Source organism: Pelodiscus sinensis, chromosome 25 (assembly GCF_052426305.1).
Source record: "Pelodiscus sinensis isolate ZL-2025 chromosome 25, ASM5242630v1, whole genome shotgun sequence".
NCBI lineage: Eukaryota > Metazoa > Chordata > Testudines > Trionychidae > Pelodiscus > Pelodiscus sinensis.
In genome coordinates, this window is record NC_143076.1 from 15965020 (window position 1) to 15980503 (window position 15484).

The following is a 15484-nucleotide window of genomic DNA, read 5'->3' on the forward strand; positions in this document are numbered from 1 at the left end:
GTTCTGTCAACATAACATCGACAGAACTCAGCAGTTTTGTTGACAGTTGTAAACCTCGTTCTACGAGGAATAACGCCTTTTGTCGACAGAGTTCTGTCAACAGAAGGTGTTATTGCATCTACACTGTCATGTCGACAAAGTGGCTTGCTTTATCGACAGAACTGGATGTAGTCTAGATGCTCTACATCCAGTATCTGTCAACAAAACTTCTGTCAACAAAAGCCTGTAGTCTAGATGTACCCCTTAACTCATGTGTCCCATGCTTTTCTAGGGTCTGTCAACAAAAGAACCTGTCATGATTCTTTTGTAGAGATCCAAACCACACTGTTCTTTATGGACTTAATTGAATCCTCTTACCCCTAGTAGCCTAAAAAGCCTCCTACTTTAGAGTCCAGGGGTACTTTGTTCTTCTGACCTGCTATAGAAAGCAAGAACACTTAGAAAATTTTTGTAGAAGTTTTTTGTTACCCAGTTGAAATGAGGAATTTTTTCAAAAGCACTGAAGTGGCTTAGAAGCTTAAGTCTCAAGCACCTGTGTTGCTTTGATGCTTTTGAAAACTTTACACTTTGCAGGGCTCTGAAGTACTTTTTGCTGTCCTTTTGAGTATGTGCAACCTAACCTTTTTACAGTGTTCTGTATCCTGGTGAATCCAGTATGTGAAACGCTCAAACAGCTGAAAGGAGAAACACAAAATGCATTAAAAAAAACCCTTCAGAACTTATCCTGTGTATCACTTATTGCTTATAACTTGAATTTGGTCATATGAAATTTCTACTATTTGCTTTGTTCCAAACATGATTCAACTAGTGAGAAGTATCTCATCAGTTAATATCTTTGTGTACTGCCACAACGTTTGGCATGTCAGACTTTCACCATCAAATTTCCTTTCTTAGAAATGCTGCTGGTAAAATTCTTACTTTTGCAGAGGCAGCCCATCTTTCTAAAAATGCAAGGTTGAGTTACTGAGGCTGCTGCATGTTAATATAAGTTTTCTGCACTTGCCACGTCTTCAGAAATCATATTGCACTACTAAAGCAAGATTTGCATAAAAACAGCCTTCGCTTTAATAAGTAAATCTATATTCCCCTCTAATTGTAGACTTGTGCAGGTATTCTTTACCCAACCTCTGTACAATAAAGAAAACTGTACAGACTTGCAGCATCTGGAGCAGAGGTGGGCAATAAGTGCCACAGACTGCATGCGATTGACCAGGGTTAGCCTCTGGCAGGCCTTTGGTCCTTTACTTACCTTTGCATCTGGAGGTGCAGCTTTCTTGCAGTTCCCATTGGCTCCAGATTGCCATTCCCGGCCAATGGGAGATGCAGAAAGTGGGGTGGACCGGGACACAATGGAGTTTTATCTAGTGAGCTGCCCTTAAAGATAACATGTCCAGCTTTCACACTATTTTGTTAATTAAGGCATTTTTATTTGTTAGGTGGGGGTGCTTCTTATGCCACCTACTGTGGCTGCTGAGCAGTGCTGCTGAAACTCACTGATCATTAGCCACCTGCCTACGTTGTCTTTAGAAAAACCTTAATCAAAACAGCAGTGTCCTTGTTCTACCTGACACCATTGGTCAGGCCAGCAGCTCTTTACTGTCTCCAGTGTGGAGGAGAACAGAAACTCCAGGGTAACCCACATTCCTAGTCAGCAGCTCTGTCCTTCCCAACACCCATAGGTGGTGGGAAGAAAGAGAAGAAAAGGAGCCTTCCTGCACAAAGGGCGGGTGAGAGAAGAAAGCAAGTAATCACTCATAATCTACAGAAGCAGAGAGCTCTCTCTCTCCTTTGTCATGTCATCGCCCTCAGTGTAGGCTTTTGCTCTTAGCCAGGATTTGCTATGGTGGCTCCTTTAAGGGGTGGAGGAAACAGGAGAGGCTTATGGCTTTAGGGGTAAGGGAGGTGGTAGGGTGTAAAGTAGCTTCCCTTACAGGAAATATGGTTTAAGGACTTGAAGACAAGACATGAAGTCAAGGTCTCTTGAATTCTAATTCTGCTCTGCAACCTGACTTGATGTGTAACCTTGGTCAAATCTATTAACCTCTTTCTCCTGACTACAAAAAGAAGATTAAACTACTACTCCTATCTCAGAGGTTGTGAGGATTAGTTAATTGGTCATTGTTCATCTAGCACTTCTGAATGTCAGTCTCTTTTGGTGCTGTGTGTTTAGACACTATGTGCTGAGAACTATAAATGCATGTTTAAAAAATACTCCTAAATGGGAGCTTTATAATCGGGCTAGAGTTTCTGGATTCCTTCAAGCTATTTTTCATCTGGCTGACTTACCCACATTTTTCTTTTTTAAAAGAAACGTTTGCTTTTGTGATCTCTTGCAGGCGTAACCTGACAAAATTGTCCCTGATATTTAGCCATATGCTGGCAGAACTGAAAGGTATTTTCCCGAGCGGCCTCTTCCAAGGAGATACGTTCCGGATCACCAAGGCAGATGCTGCAGAGTTCTGGAGGAAAGCTTTTGGGGAAAAGTAAGTTTCTAAATGTGCTTAATATGAGAGATGCAAAAACAAAGTGTATAGGTGTATTGTTGTTTTTTAAAAGTTACTTCTGCTGTACAGATTAAGAAGATTTTTCTGTCAAATTTAATCATAAAATTAGTGATGGGAAATACCTATTAGATCATCTAGTCCATTCTCTAAGGTCCAGTTCAGTATTGTTTTCAACGTTTCTTCCAGTTCCTCATCCAGTCTTTATTTAAATATGTCAAGTGATGGGGCTTTCCCCACTTTCTCGTGGGGCTGGGGATATTTTACTGTTATGAAGTTTCCCTGGATATTCAACTTCAATTTTCCTTTTCTTAATTAATCCCATAACTTTCAGCCATGCTAAATTAATTCTTCTTTCTTCCTGCCTGCACATGGTTATTGTGTCCCCACGTAGTCAGGCTGTTTATATAAGCGCTTAACTTTTCCTTCAGTGTTAGTCTTTCCAGTCTCCTTATCCTTTTTTCTTTCTAATCATATTTAGCATTTGTTTATTGCTTGTCTTGCTCAGTTTGCTAATGGCCAAGTTAAAATGGAATAAAGAAGAAACCTAGGCGTGATGTATATTTAGGTACAAGCCCATGAAATGTCAGATTTATTTTTTAAATCTAATAAAACACTGGTTGTATTTCTTTTAGAAATGTTCTCAACTATATTCAAGGAGAAGGCTTAATGGAATAGGACATTGACTTTTGACTAAAGACACCTTGTGTAAACAGTGTAATTAGTAGATCACAGATGCTAAACTAATATATTGACTGTGGGGAGTCAGAAAATGAAGCCATTTAGACTTGACCAAGAGAGTGGTCAACTCTTTTCAGGGATCTTTTTATAGATTTCGACTATATTTTTCAAACAGGGGGGAAAAAAGCTCAGCTATATAGAAGGTTTAGGTTTTGGTCTGTTAGGATTAGCCTGATCATATCTCTAGGATTTTGTCTGTCTAGGTCAGTGAGGACTATGTAGCACTTTAAAGACTAACAAGATGGTTTATTAGATGATGATGTTGTTAGTCTTTAAAGTGCTACATAGTCCTGTATTTTGTTTCAGCTACACCAGACTAACACAGCTACATTTCTATCACTATTCTAGGTCAGTGAGGGGCAACCTAGGCTAGTGAATGGGTTGCATGAGTGGCCCTCCATCTCAGTGGACTGCAAGATTGTTGTAACCAAGACAGGATAGGATAGTTTTGCTAACTGCGCTTGGGAACCTAGAATTTGTGGGGCGTGCCAACTGAACCGTAGCAGTACAGGCAGTCCCCGGGTTACATGGATCCGACTTACATTGGATCCCTACTTACAAACGGGGTGAGGCAACCCCGCACTAGCTGCTTTTTCCCCTATCAGACCAGGGAGACACAAAGCTAGCACCCCACCCAGCAGACCAGGGAGACGCGGAGCGGCTTTTCTCAGCAGACACCTCAGCTTGAGAATAAAAGACTGAGGGAAGTGAGGTGTGGGAGAATAAAACTGAGCTCTGGAGAAATGTTTGGCTAGAGTTTCCCCTACAATATGTACCAGTTCCGACTTACATACAAATTCAACTTAAGAACAAACCTACAGTCCCTATCTTGTACATAACCCGGGGACTGCCTGTACTTTGGAGCAAAGGGAGCACATGGCTCTCACAGTCAATGTTGTGTGTAGTTAGTATGCACCTCAGGTCATGTGCCCTGGCTTTATCTGTGTGTCACTTTTGTAATACTGGAAGGGGGAAAAGACCCAACAGAATCTTGCAACTCTGTGTGTGGTCATCGGTGAACAAAATGTCTTGAGGGCCACACACAGAACCCCAATGGGTCGCAGGTTGCCCACCACTGATCTAGGTCTTTGCTCCAGGGAAACTTAATTGAATGTCTCCTGTGCCTGCTGCTGGAAGATGAAATAGATCGAATTATGGCATTCTATAGCAAGTGCTGTATGTGCTCTTTTTCAGTGTGAACTGTTGCCTGCGCAGGCGTTAATGGGCTGGGGGAAGGGAAATCAAAGGTGGGCTTGCAGTTCCAAAATTTTACTTTGTGCAGAGTAGTGAATTGAAAGATGGCTGTTTTGCTGCTATTTGCTGGTAATGCAGGGAAGTTTCTCCCTCATGCTTGACTTGAGTAATTTTCTCTCTTGAGTTCATTCCTTTTCTATTTGGAGTAGCTCTTTTGTACATATGTGTAGAGTATAACACAGTGGCATTGCATGATGATGTTTCTGAGCTCACGTCACACTTGTGGATTTTTCCCCTTCTTCCTCACCAGGACAATTGTCCCTTGGAAGACCTTCCGCCAGGCCTTGCATGAGGTGCATCCTATCAGTTCGGGACTAGAGGCCATGGCCCTGAAGTCCACTATTGACTTGACATGCAATGACTACATTTCAGTGTTTGAATTTGATATATTTACCCGGCTCTTTCAGGTAAGGACAAAGGGACATGAATCATTTGAAATATATGTAGCCTGCTGCTTAGGTAGACCTTTATACCAGAGTAAGCCAGGCCTTAAATGGGAATATAACACTGTTAATACTATACTGACTTTTCTGTTCCCCTTATACTTTTTGTAAGATTTAGAACCCTGCCGTTAGGTAGGTTGCCAAAGGAGGAAGGGGGGAAAGCTTTCTAAAAATAAATGGTAATTGTAGCGCACTTTCAATATCCCTTCCCGAATCAGTTTTTCCCACTTGAAATGTCAGTTTTAAACTCCATGAGCCAGAAAATGTGAAGCTTACTTGATCGGTCCAATCCCAAACTCTCCCTTGTCCTCTTTGGATGTTTTTCTGTGGGGGCGTATTTAGGTCAAAGTGATACTGGAACTTCAGATTTTTTGGCTTTTAAGTTGCCACAACCAAAATGTTATATAAACATGTTTTCTCTCTTAGGTACACATCTATATTGTTGAATAGAATTCATATTAATTTTTGGTGAAAACATAAAAACAACCTGAGTCACCAGTAGGGATGTAAATACCCTTTAAAAATGTTAACAAGTTAAACCATATACTTTTAATCATGTAACCAGTTAATCAGAGTCTGGATAGCCCGCAGTGGTCGGGGGCTCCTCCAGTCCTCCTGAGTTGTGGGTGGCAGGGCTGCTGTGGCTGGCTGGGGTCCTGCCAGTTAACTGGTAAGCATCACCCAATAAGGGTGATGCTTACTGGGTAACCAGTTAACCCTTTACACCCCCAGTTACCAGTAGTACTTGGATAAAGAGTGCATTTTCTGATGGTGCAGCTGGATATTTATAAGAACAAACATTTACTTTTGGCTCTGACTTGCCTTTTCCCCATGTGGTGGGGTGGGTTGTAATTAAGATGTGTCTAGCTGAAACATTCCCACATGTACTGTTGGTCTGTTAGTTACTTGCCTCTTCAGCTTGTGAAAAGTGTCAGTGGTGGAAAGGCTGAAGCTTATTTTCTTTGTGTGCATTAATAACAATTCGCATTTGTATATTGCTTGATCCATTCATAGCATTGCACAGCCAATAGTTCTCACCACACCCTTGTAAGAATAGGTGGTTAGGTATCACTCCCGTATTTTACAGACAGAGAAACCGAGACACAGAGGTTAAGTCACTTTCTTGAGGCCATGCAGCATGTCATTGGTAGAGCCGAGTCATAGTTTCTAGTTTATAATTAGTTGCCTAGTCTTCTGGATTCCGTGCTTATGTCCCTATCTCACCTCTCAGTTAGTTTCCTCCGAGGGAGTGGTAGCTGTTCCTGGGCTGCCTGCCTTCTGAGCAGAATGGCTTATCACTGGGTATTTGTTATAGGTATATAGACTGGGATTTCTGTCCCATCTTTGACTACTAAATTAATAAATGTCTCACCGGTTTCTTCCCCTTTTTTTCTACCTGTTAAACATTCTGAATTATCCATTCTTCCTCATCTTTAAGGTTACCTAACCTTGCATCTTTGTAAAGGGAATGCGGAAAGTGTTGTTTTGATTGTGTTTTGGTCTGGTTGCTAGCTCAACAGTGTACACAGAGTTGCATGGTTTCCCTTCTGTGTGCAATATTTATACTTCATTCTTTCCCTCAAGAATTGTCACCAATCGTACCCTTGCACTGGCAGATGGTAACACAGCCGCCCCAATACTTTATATTGCTCCATCTCCTTTTAATAACTGAATGATTGAGGTGGGGAAAAGAGATTTTTGAGATACCAAGACTTGGCTAGGAAATTTTTTATGTGGTTGAGGGGAAAGGGCCAAAGTCTCGGAGTGAAACACCTTACTCTTTACATTTCTGGCTTTCATTGATTCCTTTTTGTTGCGGCTACGCTATGCACGTTGGCAGCGTTTGTCAAACATTCTGGTTGATTGTAAATTCAGGTTTTCGCTCCTGCACTGGAATAGGAACTCGTCGTTATTTTTGAAGAACTGACCTCTTTGGATTAAGGACAGTTGTGTGTGTTGGTACATCTTGGAAGTGCCTGGTTAATATTTCTTTTGTTTCTTCAGCCATGGTCCTCTTTGCTCAGGAACTGGAATAGCCTAGCTGTGACTCATCCTGGTTACATGGCATTCCTGACTTATGATGAAGTGAAAGCACGGCTTCAGAAATTTATTCACAAACCTGGCAGGTTAGTGCTCAGTAGCAGTTCCCTTTTTGATGACTGGTTAGGGTCGTCCCCCCCCCCCCCCCCCCCCCGAAGTTTTTCTTCACTCAGCGCACAGTCAACTTGTGGAACTCCTTGGCAGAGGATGCGGTGAAGACTAGAACTCGAACACGGTTCAAAAAAGAGCTAGATAGATTAAGGGAGGGTAGGTCCATCAATAGCTATTAGCCAGAATGGGTAGGAATGGTGTCCCTGGCCTCTGTTTCTCTGGAAGTGGGAGACAGGAGGGATCACGTGAGGATTCCCTGTTGTGATCCCTTCCTCTGGGACATCTGGTATTGGCCACTGTCAGGAGACTGGATACTGGGCTGGATGGACCTTTGGTCTGACCCACTATGGCCGTTCTTATGTGCTTATTTTTGCAGCACTGCTGTGTAAAAGGAGATTCAGTCTGACAGAAGGGTCTTACTCCCTGTTCTGTGGCAGGGCTAGGCAGACATATCTTTTTATGGGGGAGGGGATGCCTGCCTCTCACCTCTGGAGACCCCTAGTTGCACGCTACTTTTAAAAATGGAAAACTTGTATCATTTTTTTTAAATTGGTTTGAAATGGCAAGTGAGTGTGAGGACTCTCTCATCCTTATCCTTGTGGGCCCTGGCTTTAATTGCACGCCACGGTAAGTTTTTAGGTACTTCACTCACTCCTATCAGACTGCTGGATTCTCCCTTTGAGGTACTGGTAGAGTGGACCAAGTGGTAAAAGCTGGTAGAAATCCTCTCGCTAGTCTTTATCTTCTACCTTGAGAGACGTAGACAGAGGCTATTTAGTTGGGACATTAATTTTTGGGGGGGGGGGGGGAGGGGAGTGGGGAGAGAGGTTGATCCAGCCCAAACTGAAGTTTCTGTTGGTTTCTCTTTTCAGTTACATTTTCCGATTGAGCTGTACGCGACTCGGTCAGTGGGCCATTGGCTATGTCACTGCAGATGGGAACATTCTCCAGACTATCCCCCACAACAAACCTCTTTTTCAAGCACTGATTGATGGCTTCAGGGAAGGCTTGTAAGTAACTTTGCACAAGTCTGTTGCTTTTTACACCCTTTCCAGTCTGTGGGTGAGGCTGCAGGGTCAATGGTTTATCTTCCTTAATCCCGGCACTAGGTAGTGTGCCTTTTGAAATTAATGGGATGATAGAACACACCCAGAGGATTTGGTCACATACCATTCTGTCTGGTTGCACATATACATCATCTTGCATCAGTTGTGCAGATGACATGAGGTTGTTCAGTCCTTCCTCTTTATTTAAGCCCTGATTCAGTAAAGCACTTCTAAGCATATCAGTTGCCCTGTTGAAGTTGATGGAACTGCTCTCGAGCTTAATTGCTTTACTGAACTGGATTCTAAAAGAAGGAATTGGACTCTTGAAAATATTCATAGAAAGCCACTTTTTCATCGCTTCTCTCTACTTCCCAGTGCCACTGTTGAAGGTTCATGTCTGGCTCATAGTTTCCTGTCAGTCTAGCTTCTTATACTATTTGATCCTATACTAATGTCATTTTCTTTCTCTGGTGCTCGTTTCATCATTAAGACTTCACTGCAGGGTCATATACAAAGAGAAGTATGGGGGCTGAGAGTGTCAGTTTGTTTTAAAAAACACAGTCAAAACCATGAAAACAAACTTCCTTTTTGTATTTGTAAGTGGAATATATTGGGGGTAGGGGGGGTTGCCTGGTTAGAAAGTTCCTTTTCAAAACAAAACACCTTGGATTCCAAAAGAAAAGAAGGCTTGTCCTTGCAAGGTAAAGTACCCCTATAGGATGATCCAAGTTGAACCTACAGGCACACTTTTCTGTTGTTGGCTGATTGGTGTTTAAGCATCGTTGACTTCTGCATTTACTTTTAACTGATTAAAAAAGGGTTTTCCAGAGAAAGAAGATTTATGTTTTGTTCGCTTGTTGTAGTTATTTATTTCCTGATGGTCGGAATCAGAATCCTGACCTGACTGGTTTGTGTGAGCCTACACCTCAGGACCACATTAAAGTTACACAGGTGAGCCAAGAGGGTTTTGTCCTCTCAGATACCATGCTTTCGTTCCATTTTCTGGTCTCCTTGTCCGCTTAATACACTGGCTCCTTGTGCATGAAGCAGCTGTTTTTATTCCCATAAGACATATGCAAATCTTTGAGTGGTTGGGTAGGGGAAGAAAGATGGGAAACATCAAATGAAACTTCATCTCTGTATAGGGCTGATGAGTTTTGAGTTCCTTGTTTAGTGTTGTAGGACAACAGTGTGTCCTTCCACCAGCCCTAACTCATATGCCTTCTTTTATCCCTGACCCATATGATTTTAAGTTGAACTTGAAGAAACACTATACTAAAAGGCTTGTAGGTTCTTTTGGAATCACTTCAAGGCTATTTTGTTAGCGATTGGCAGAAGCATTGGTTGCAAAAGACTCCAGCACGATAAAATTGCAGTATAACCTTTGAAAACATTTGTTTCTACTGACCTGTGGTTTAGTATTTTGATTTTTTTTTTCCTCCGGGTGAATATTGGGCTGGATTTCTTGTTATGACTAATAAGGCACATTATTATCAGAATGAATTATGTCTGTGCTTTTTTCTTCAAGGAACAATATGAATTGTACTGCGAGATGGGCTCCACATTCCAACTGTGTAAAATCTGTGCAGAAAATGACAAGGATGTGAAGATTGAGCCATGTGGCCACCTGATGTGCACTTCCTGTCTCACTGCATGGCAGGTAAGGAATTGCCCCATCTTTTCCTTCCCTCTTCTAAGAACTGTTTAGATGCCTGTGGGTACAGCATAGCTTGAAATTTGTGTCAGTATGTCTGTTGCATGGTACCTTGCTCCAACCGCCAAATAATGCCCCCACAGGATGCAAACTTTGGAATCTGTCTTCAAAACTGATTCTAGTTACTAGACTCTCCCACCCTTCTTCATTGTTTGTGGCATAGTTGCTACTTTCTTGCCTTAAGAATGATGCGTCGAAGGGGAGGGCTTCTTAAACACATCGTGGTTGGCGTGTTTTTTTACTTCAAATAAGGATCATGCTATATTTATAGTGCAGTCTTAATTCCTGTTTCCCGCCTTCCCTCCACCAAAATACATCTGCTGAAAAGATGATACTACTTTATATGATGAGTCACTGTCCATTTACTTGTTTTCAGAGCAGTGGCTGCTGTAACAGCTTTCTTTGTCTCCCCCCCCCCCCCCCCCTTACAGGAATCAGAAGGTCAGGGCTGCCCTTTCTGCCGCTGTGAAATCAAAGGCACAGAGCCCATTGTAGTCGACCCATTTGATCCCAGAGGAGGGGGAGGATTATTGCGGCAATGTGCAGAGGGAGCGCCCTCCCCAAACTATGATGATGATGAAGACGACAGAGCAGATGATCCCCTCTTCATGATGAAAGAATTAGCTGGTGCTAAGGTAAAGTTCCCATTGGGCACATGTTGCTAGACACAGAGTAAACTGTTTTTTAGTTTTGTTGACTTGTGCACATTGGATTTGTTGAGCCCCAGAATGGAAACTGCCCTCTGTATTTCTAGGTTGTAGTAAGTTGGTAAGTGCCATACTATTGAAACACATGGTCAGCCATATCTTACCAGTTCAGTCAAGTATATTGTTCACTATATCAGTATGTCTGATGCTGCATGTGTTACCCTGGAAGCTGGGGCTTTGTCCAAGACAGTAGTAGAGGAACATAACTAGACTCATCTACTGAAATACAAGACCAATATTTATTATTATTCTTTGCATGCAGAGCAATGCTGCTTTTGATTTATGATCTGTAATTGGTCTTATCAGCAGAACTTGAGTCATTTTCCTCTGTGTATAAGCAACCAGCTAGAGAAGGAGAATTTTCCAAGGTGCTGATGACTGAACTAAGTAGAGGGAGGTCTGTTTTGCTGAGGAAGTAAGTTGGACTGCCATCTCTGAGTATGTTGTCTGATTAATCTGTGTAATAAAAGGTCTGATGATTGTCTTCCATCAATGCTGCTTCCTGCCAGGGAAATGTGTGCAAGTAAGGCATTCTTTATGAATCACCGTGAAGTTGGGTTTTTTTTTCCTGTCAGCTCATTGCTGCCACTTGCTGATCAGCAGTGAGTTGTGCTGGTGCATAGGGAATAGTCTTTTTGAATTTGAATTGTTGTCCATAGTTCATTTCACTTTACATACATTAGAGCCTTTGGATATAGTGGATAAGGACAATCCAAATTCTCTTTAGTTTCCACATTGATTTATCCCTCTCAAGTTCTTTTGTAGTCAGCAGCTGAAGTTCCAAGCCTCAGTCTTGGAGATGTGAGCTATACAGCTTACCATTTCTTGGGATGAGAAAACCAGTCCCTTGACACGACCTGACTTACGTTGTGGTTTGCAGTAGGCAAGTGGTCTGGATCTGCTAGTTGCTTATAAAATCAGTCGAGCTGTTCAAAGTTCCCATGCACTGGCATATATCAGAAAACGATTCTTATAAAGATAAGGAAAAAAGGAGTGACTGTTCTGATTTATCAGGTGGTGACACTGTTATGCAAGGACAAGAATGAAGGTTTTGACACCGCTTCTGGTGCGCCTTAATGATTGCTGTAAGTGCCGTGCCATCATGGCCAAGGGACATCTTGTGCAGCTCTGTAATATAACTATGTTCGCTGTGCTCTGCTGTTACTATAGTGGAGCATGCTCTCTGGTGGTGAGAAAAAATATGCCTATTGGCAGTCTAGTACCAGCATTAAAGACCAGTTGGTCCAAGCAAACAATTTCTATGTGTTTTTTAGAGTGAAATTTTTAGGTATGTGCTCATGTGGCTGAGAGCCAGAGTTGGGCCTGTTGGTGGATCACAAGGTTTGTGCCCAGCAAACTGCAGTGCTATGAAACAAACATGATCTCTTATTGCCTGTTGGGTGTTAAGGCAATAATTGCATTACAAGCTGCAGCAAGGCAGTGTGAGGTGCCAGGAGGGACATGGTGCATTAGGATGGGTTTTCTAGGCTTTGACTCCTGTTCATTTTCTTAATTTTCTCTTCAGGTTGAGCGCCCTCCTTCTCCATTCTCAGTGGCTCCGCAAGCCTCCCTTCCGCCAGTACCTCCACGACTCGATCTTCTGCAGCAGCGCGTGTCCGTCCCTTCTGGAGCATCCAGCCCTGGGACTACTTCCAAGGTGAAGTCTTCTTTTCACCCTCCCAATGGTTCTTTATTGGGTGCGGGGGAGATATGGGAAAAGTAGTGGACTCTCCTAACTCTCGCTTCAGGATCTCCCTTTTCTTCCTTCCTCTCCATCAGTCCTCTCAGACCTGCTCTGTTCTTCCATCCAAGGAAGGGTCTCTAATTCCACTGGAAGCAACTTGTCCTTCTCAGTCTTCAGCCGGTACTACCCCCTTGATGTGGAGCCAGTACTACCCCCTTGCATTTGTGGAAATGTTTATTCCAGCTAGTAGCCTAGCTATGTGAAGCTGACACTTACAGTCCCTTTCCAGTTTTCCCCTGCTTTCCCAGTTGTTCCACCAAGCATTCCCCCCCTCCCCCATAGAAAACTAAGGAAGGAGAAAGCGGTTGGAAGGGAAAGATGATTATATTTCCTTAATGACCAGCAGGAGGAAAGACAAAGAGCGTTAGCATTTCTAAGTGGAGCATAATGATTGTTGTTGGGGGGGGGGGTTTGGAGTGAATGGGAGAGGCTGTGAATTGGTGCTTGAAAAGTCAGATAGGAAAATAACAAACTTGTTAATCAGTGTTTGGTAAAAAATTGCCTTGTGAAATCAATCTGTGCCAGAAGCTCAATGAAATCGTGAGAATTCTGGTAGGGCTCCTGTATGGTGCCATTCGTGGGTAGCAAGAGGGCATTTCAAGAACTGAGCATTTATTCCTATGTGTAAATGGTTCAATGTTGTATCTAAAGGCCTGTGATGGATATAGCTAGGAGTTACTTCATGTTCTACAGCTGCACTAGAGTTAGCTTCATGTAAGAAGTTTCCTGACTGGGATACGTGCAGTGGGCCGGACTTCCTGCTTGCTAAGCTGTGGTTTTAAATGTACGATGTTGTCTTACAGGTTGCTGCTGGTCCTCTCCATAAGGATAAACCTCTGCCGGTTCCGCCAACGCTCCGAGATCTCCCACCTCCGCCCCCACCAGACAGGCCATATTCCACTGGGGCAGAGAATCGACCTCAGAGACGTCCTCTACCCTGTACACCAGGAGACTGTCCTTCCAGAGACAAATTACCCCCGGTGCCCTCCAGCCGTCCGGGGGAACCCTGGCCATCACGGCCAATTCCAAAAGCACCGTCTGCAGGTCTCAGTCCTAGTGACCCTTGGGCAAATAGAGAGCTGACAAACCGGCACTCACTCCCATTCTCCCTACCATCTCAGATAGATTCCAGACCTGATGCTCCTAGGCATGGGAGTACGCTCAGCCTAGACACCACAGCGGTAAGTCACTGGGTGTGGCGGCATCCTGCTCTCAAGTAATGCGGGGCTGCTTCCTGTGAGCAGCAGCGACAGGGAATGCTGCTCGGGTCATCTGAAGCGATGATAAAGCTGAACAGTCACTTCAGTTCTCATGCATCGTACAAAAGCTGTGAGCATTAAAATCCTTCTGTGGGTTGTCATTGCCTTGGCATTGTGCATTACAGTTCAGAGTGGTCTGTAGGAGAGGTGACTTCCATCTCTCTGGCCCTTTCGCTCCTTTGGCCTCTTTCTTGAAACGGCCAGGAGACAGTGCTGGCTTTGGTGAGCTTTTTGGGGATGTGGTTTTCTTGTCCATGGACAGCTAGACTAAGAGCCCCACTCGTTTTAAATGGTTGCCACTGAGCAGCTATCGGATGGCTGCACTTTATAGTCACTACTGACTTTGGATTTTTAACCAGTGATTTTTATATTTGAAGCTAGTTTGAGGGAAATACCGTCTGTGTTGAGTTTGGGGACTGATACAGCCCCACCTGTAACCCATTGTCAGGGCTTGAAAAACGGCAGCGAAACTTACTCGCCAGCCCCGCACTGCGCATGCGCAAGACCTGCATTGTGCATGCACGTGCCGCCGGTGAACAGGGCGACCGGCATGTGATTTGTCAAGCCCTGCCCATTGTGATACAGTATGTTTCAGTCAAGAAGAAATGCTTTGCAGAGCATTTTACTTCCCTTTATTCTTTATCTTCCTCCAATTAGAGCTTCTTCAGAATATGAAAGCCAGTGGTTTTTTTAGATATGAGCAAATTCTAAATCATGCTTTTAAACAAATCTTGCACATGCAAAAGAAAGTCAAAGAGCTCTCCTTTCTCAGAGGAGAATGGGTGCTTTGGGTGATGGACATGGATGTCTGTTTGAATCTGCTGACAGTAAAGCTGTTTCTTACCTATCGTTTCTTTTTTGCAGAACTTGAACAGTGGTGCCCCAGTGGGCTCAGAATATGAACACCCCAAAATAAAACCTTCATCATCTGCCAATGCTATCTACTCTCTAGCAATCAGGTGTGTTACTTTGTCATGAAGGCTCTTTTCTTGTAATAGAGATTATCCATTTCAGGATGCCGTAGATGTAGAGAGGACAGAAATGTTCTTCTGGATATCTGTTCACATTTCAGTACTCTTAGGGTACGTCTAGACTACAGACTTTTGTTGACAGAAGTTTTGTCGACAGATACTGTCGACAAAGCTTCTGTCGACAAAGAGCGTCTAGACTACATTCAGTTCTGTCGATAAAGCAAGCTGCTTTGTCGACATGGCAGTGTAGATGCAAAGGACAGTGTAGATGCAATAATGCCTTCTGTCAACAGAACTCTGTCGACAAAAGGCGTTATTCCTCGTAAAATGACGTTTACCAGCGTCGACAAAACTGCTGAGTTCTGTCAACGTTATGTCTACAGTACTCGGCAGCAGTGTAGACGCAGGTTTAGTTTTGTCGACAAAAGTCCACTTTTGTCGACAAAACTCTGTAGTCTAGACACACCCATAAGTATCAGGATTAGAATTTGACACAACATACATGGCCTGAGTTTAGGATTGATGCTCTGGATTGTTAAGAACATACGAAGAAGAAAAAGTACTCTCAGTAAGTATTCTTAGTATTTGATCTACCACGGTTAATTCTGAGTGGTAATGGACTGGTAATTATCCAGAACAGTTGTAGTTTAAGACCACCTGGTGTGTAGTGCCTTGGACACAGCAGCACCTATAGTAAGAGGGAGCGTATATGTGGGGAGGTTGAAAAGTGAGGCTCTCCAGTGACTGGGATATTTGTGTGTCACTGTTGCGACACACCATGGACAAGACTTTTGCTAATTATTTCAACCCATTTTGTTTTGTGGATTAACTAACTGCTTTTCAAGCTGATTTTGGTTTGCTTTTCAATGGTTAATGGTTTGGATTAACCATTGTTCGTTACGTGCATTCACTGTTTTGTTTTTTTTTCCAAACTGATGTTGTTGTTTAGATTG

At 43.1% G+C, this 15484-nt stretch overlaps 1 protein-coding gene across 1 annotated transcript in view; it reads left to right on the forward strand.

Annotated features, from left to right (window-relative positions):
* The window catches only part of CBL (Cbl proto-oncogene), a 58082-nt gene that overhangs the window by 31452 nt on the left and 11146 nt on the right, over nt 1-15484 (forward strand). The window contains exons 3-12 of the mRNA XM_075909358.2: nt 2337-2483; nt 4747-4903; nt 6944-7065; nt 7963-8100; nt 9000-9087; nt 9665-9796; nt 10282-10485; nt 12083-12214; nt 13105-13482; nt 14425-14519. Of these exons, the coding sequence (XP_075765473.1) occupies nt 2337-2483; nt 4747-4903; nt 6944-7065; nt 7963-8100; nt 9000-9087; nt 9665-9796; nt 10282-10485; nt 12083-12214; nt 13105-13482; nt 14425-14519 (1593 nt within the window). The remainder of the gene's footprint in view (nt 1-2336; nt 2484-4746; nt 4904-6943; nt 7066-7962; nt 8101-8999; nt 9088-9664; nt 9797-10281; nt 10486-12082; nt 12215-13104; nt 13483-14424; nt 14520-15484) is intronic.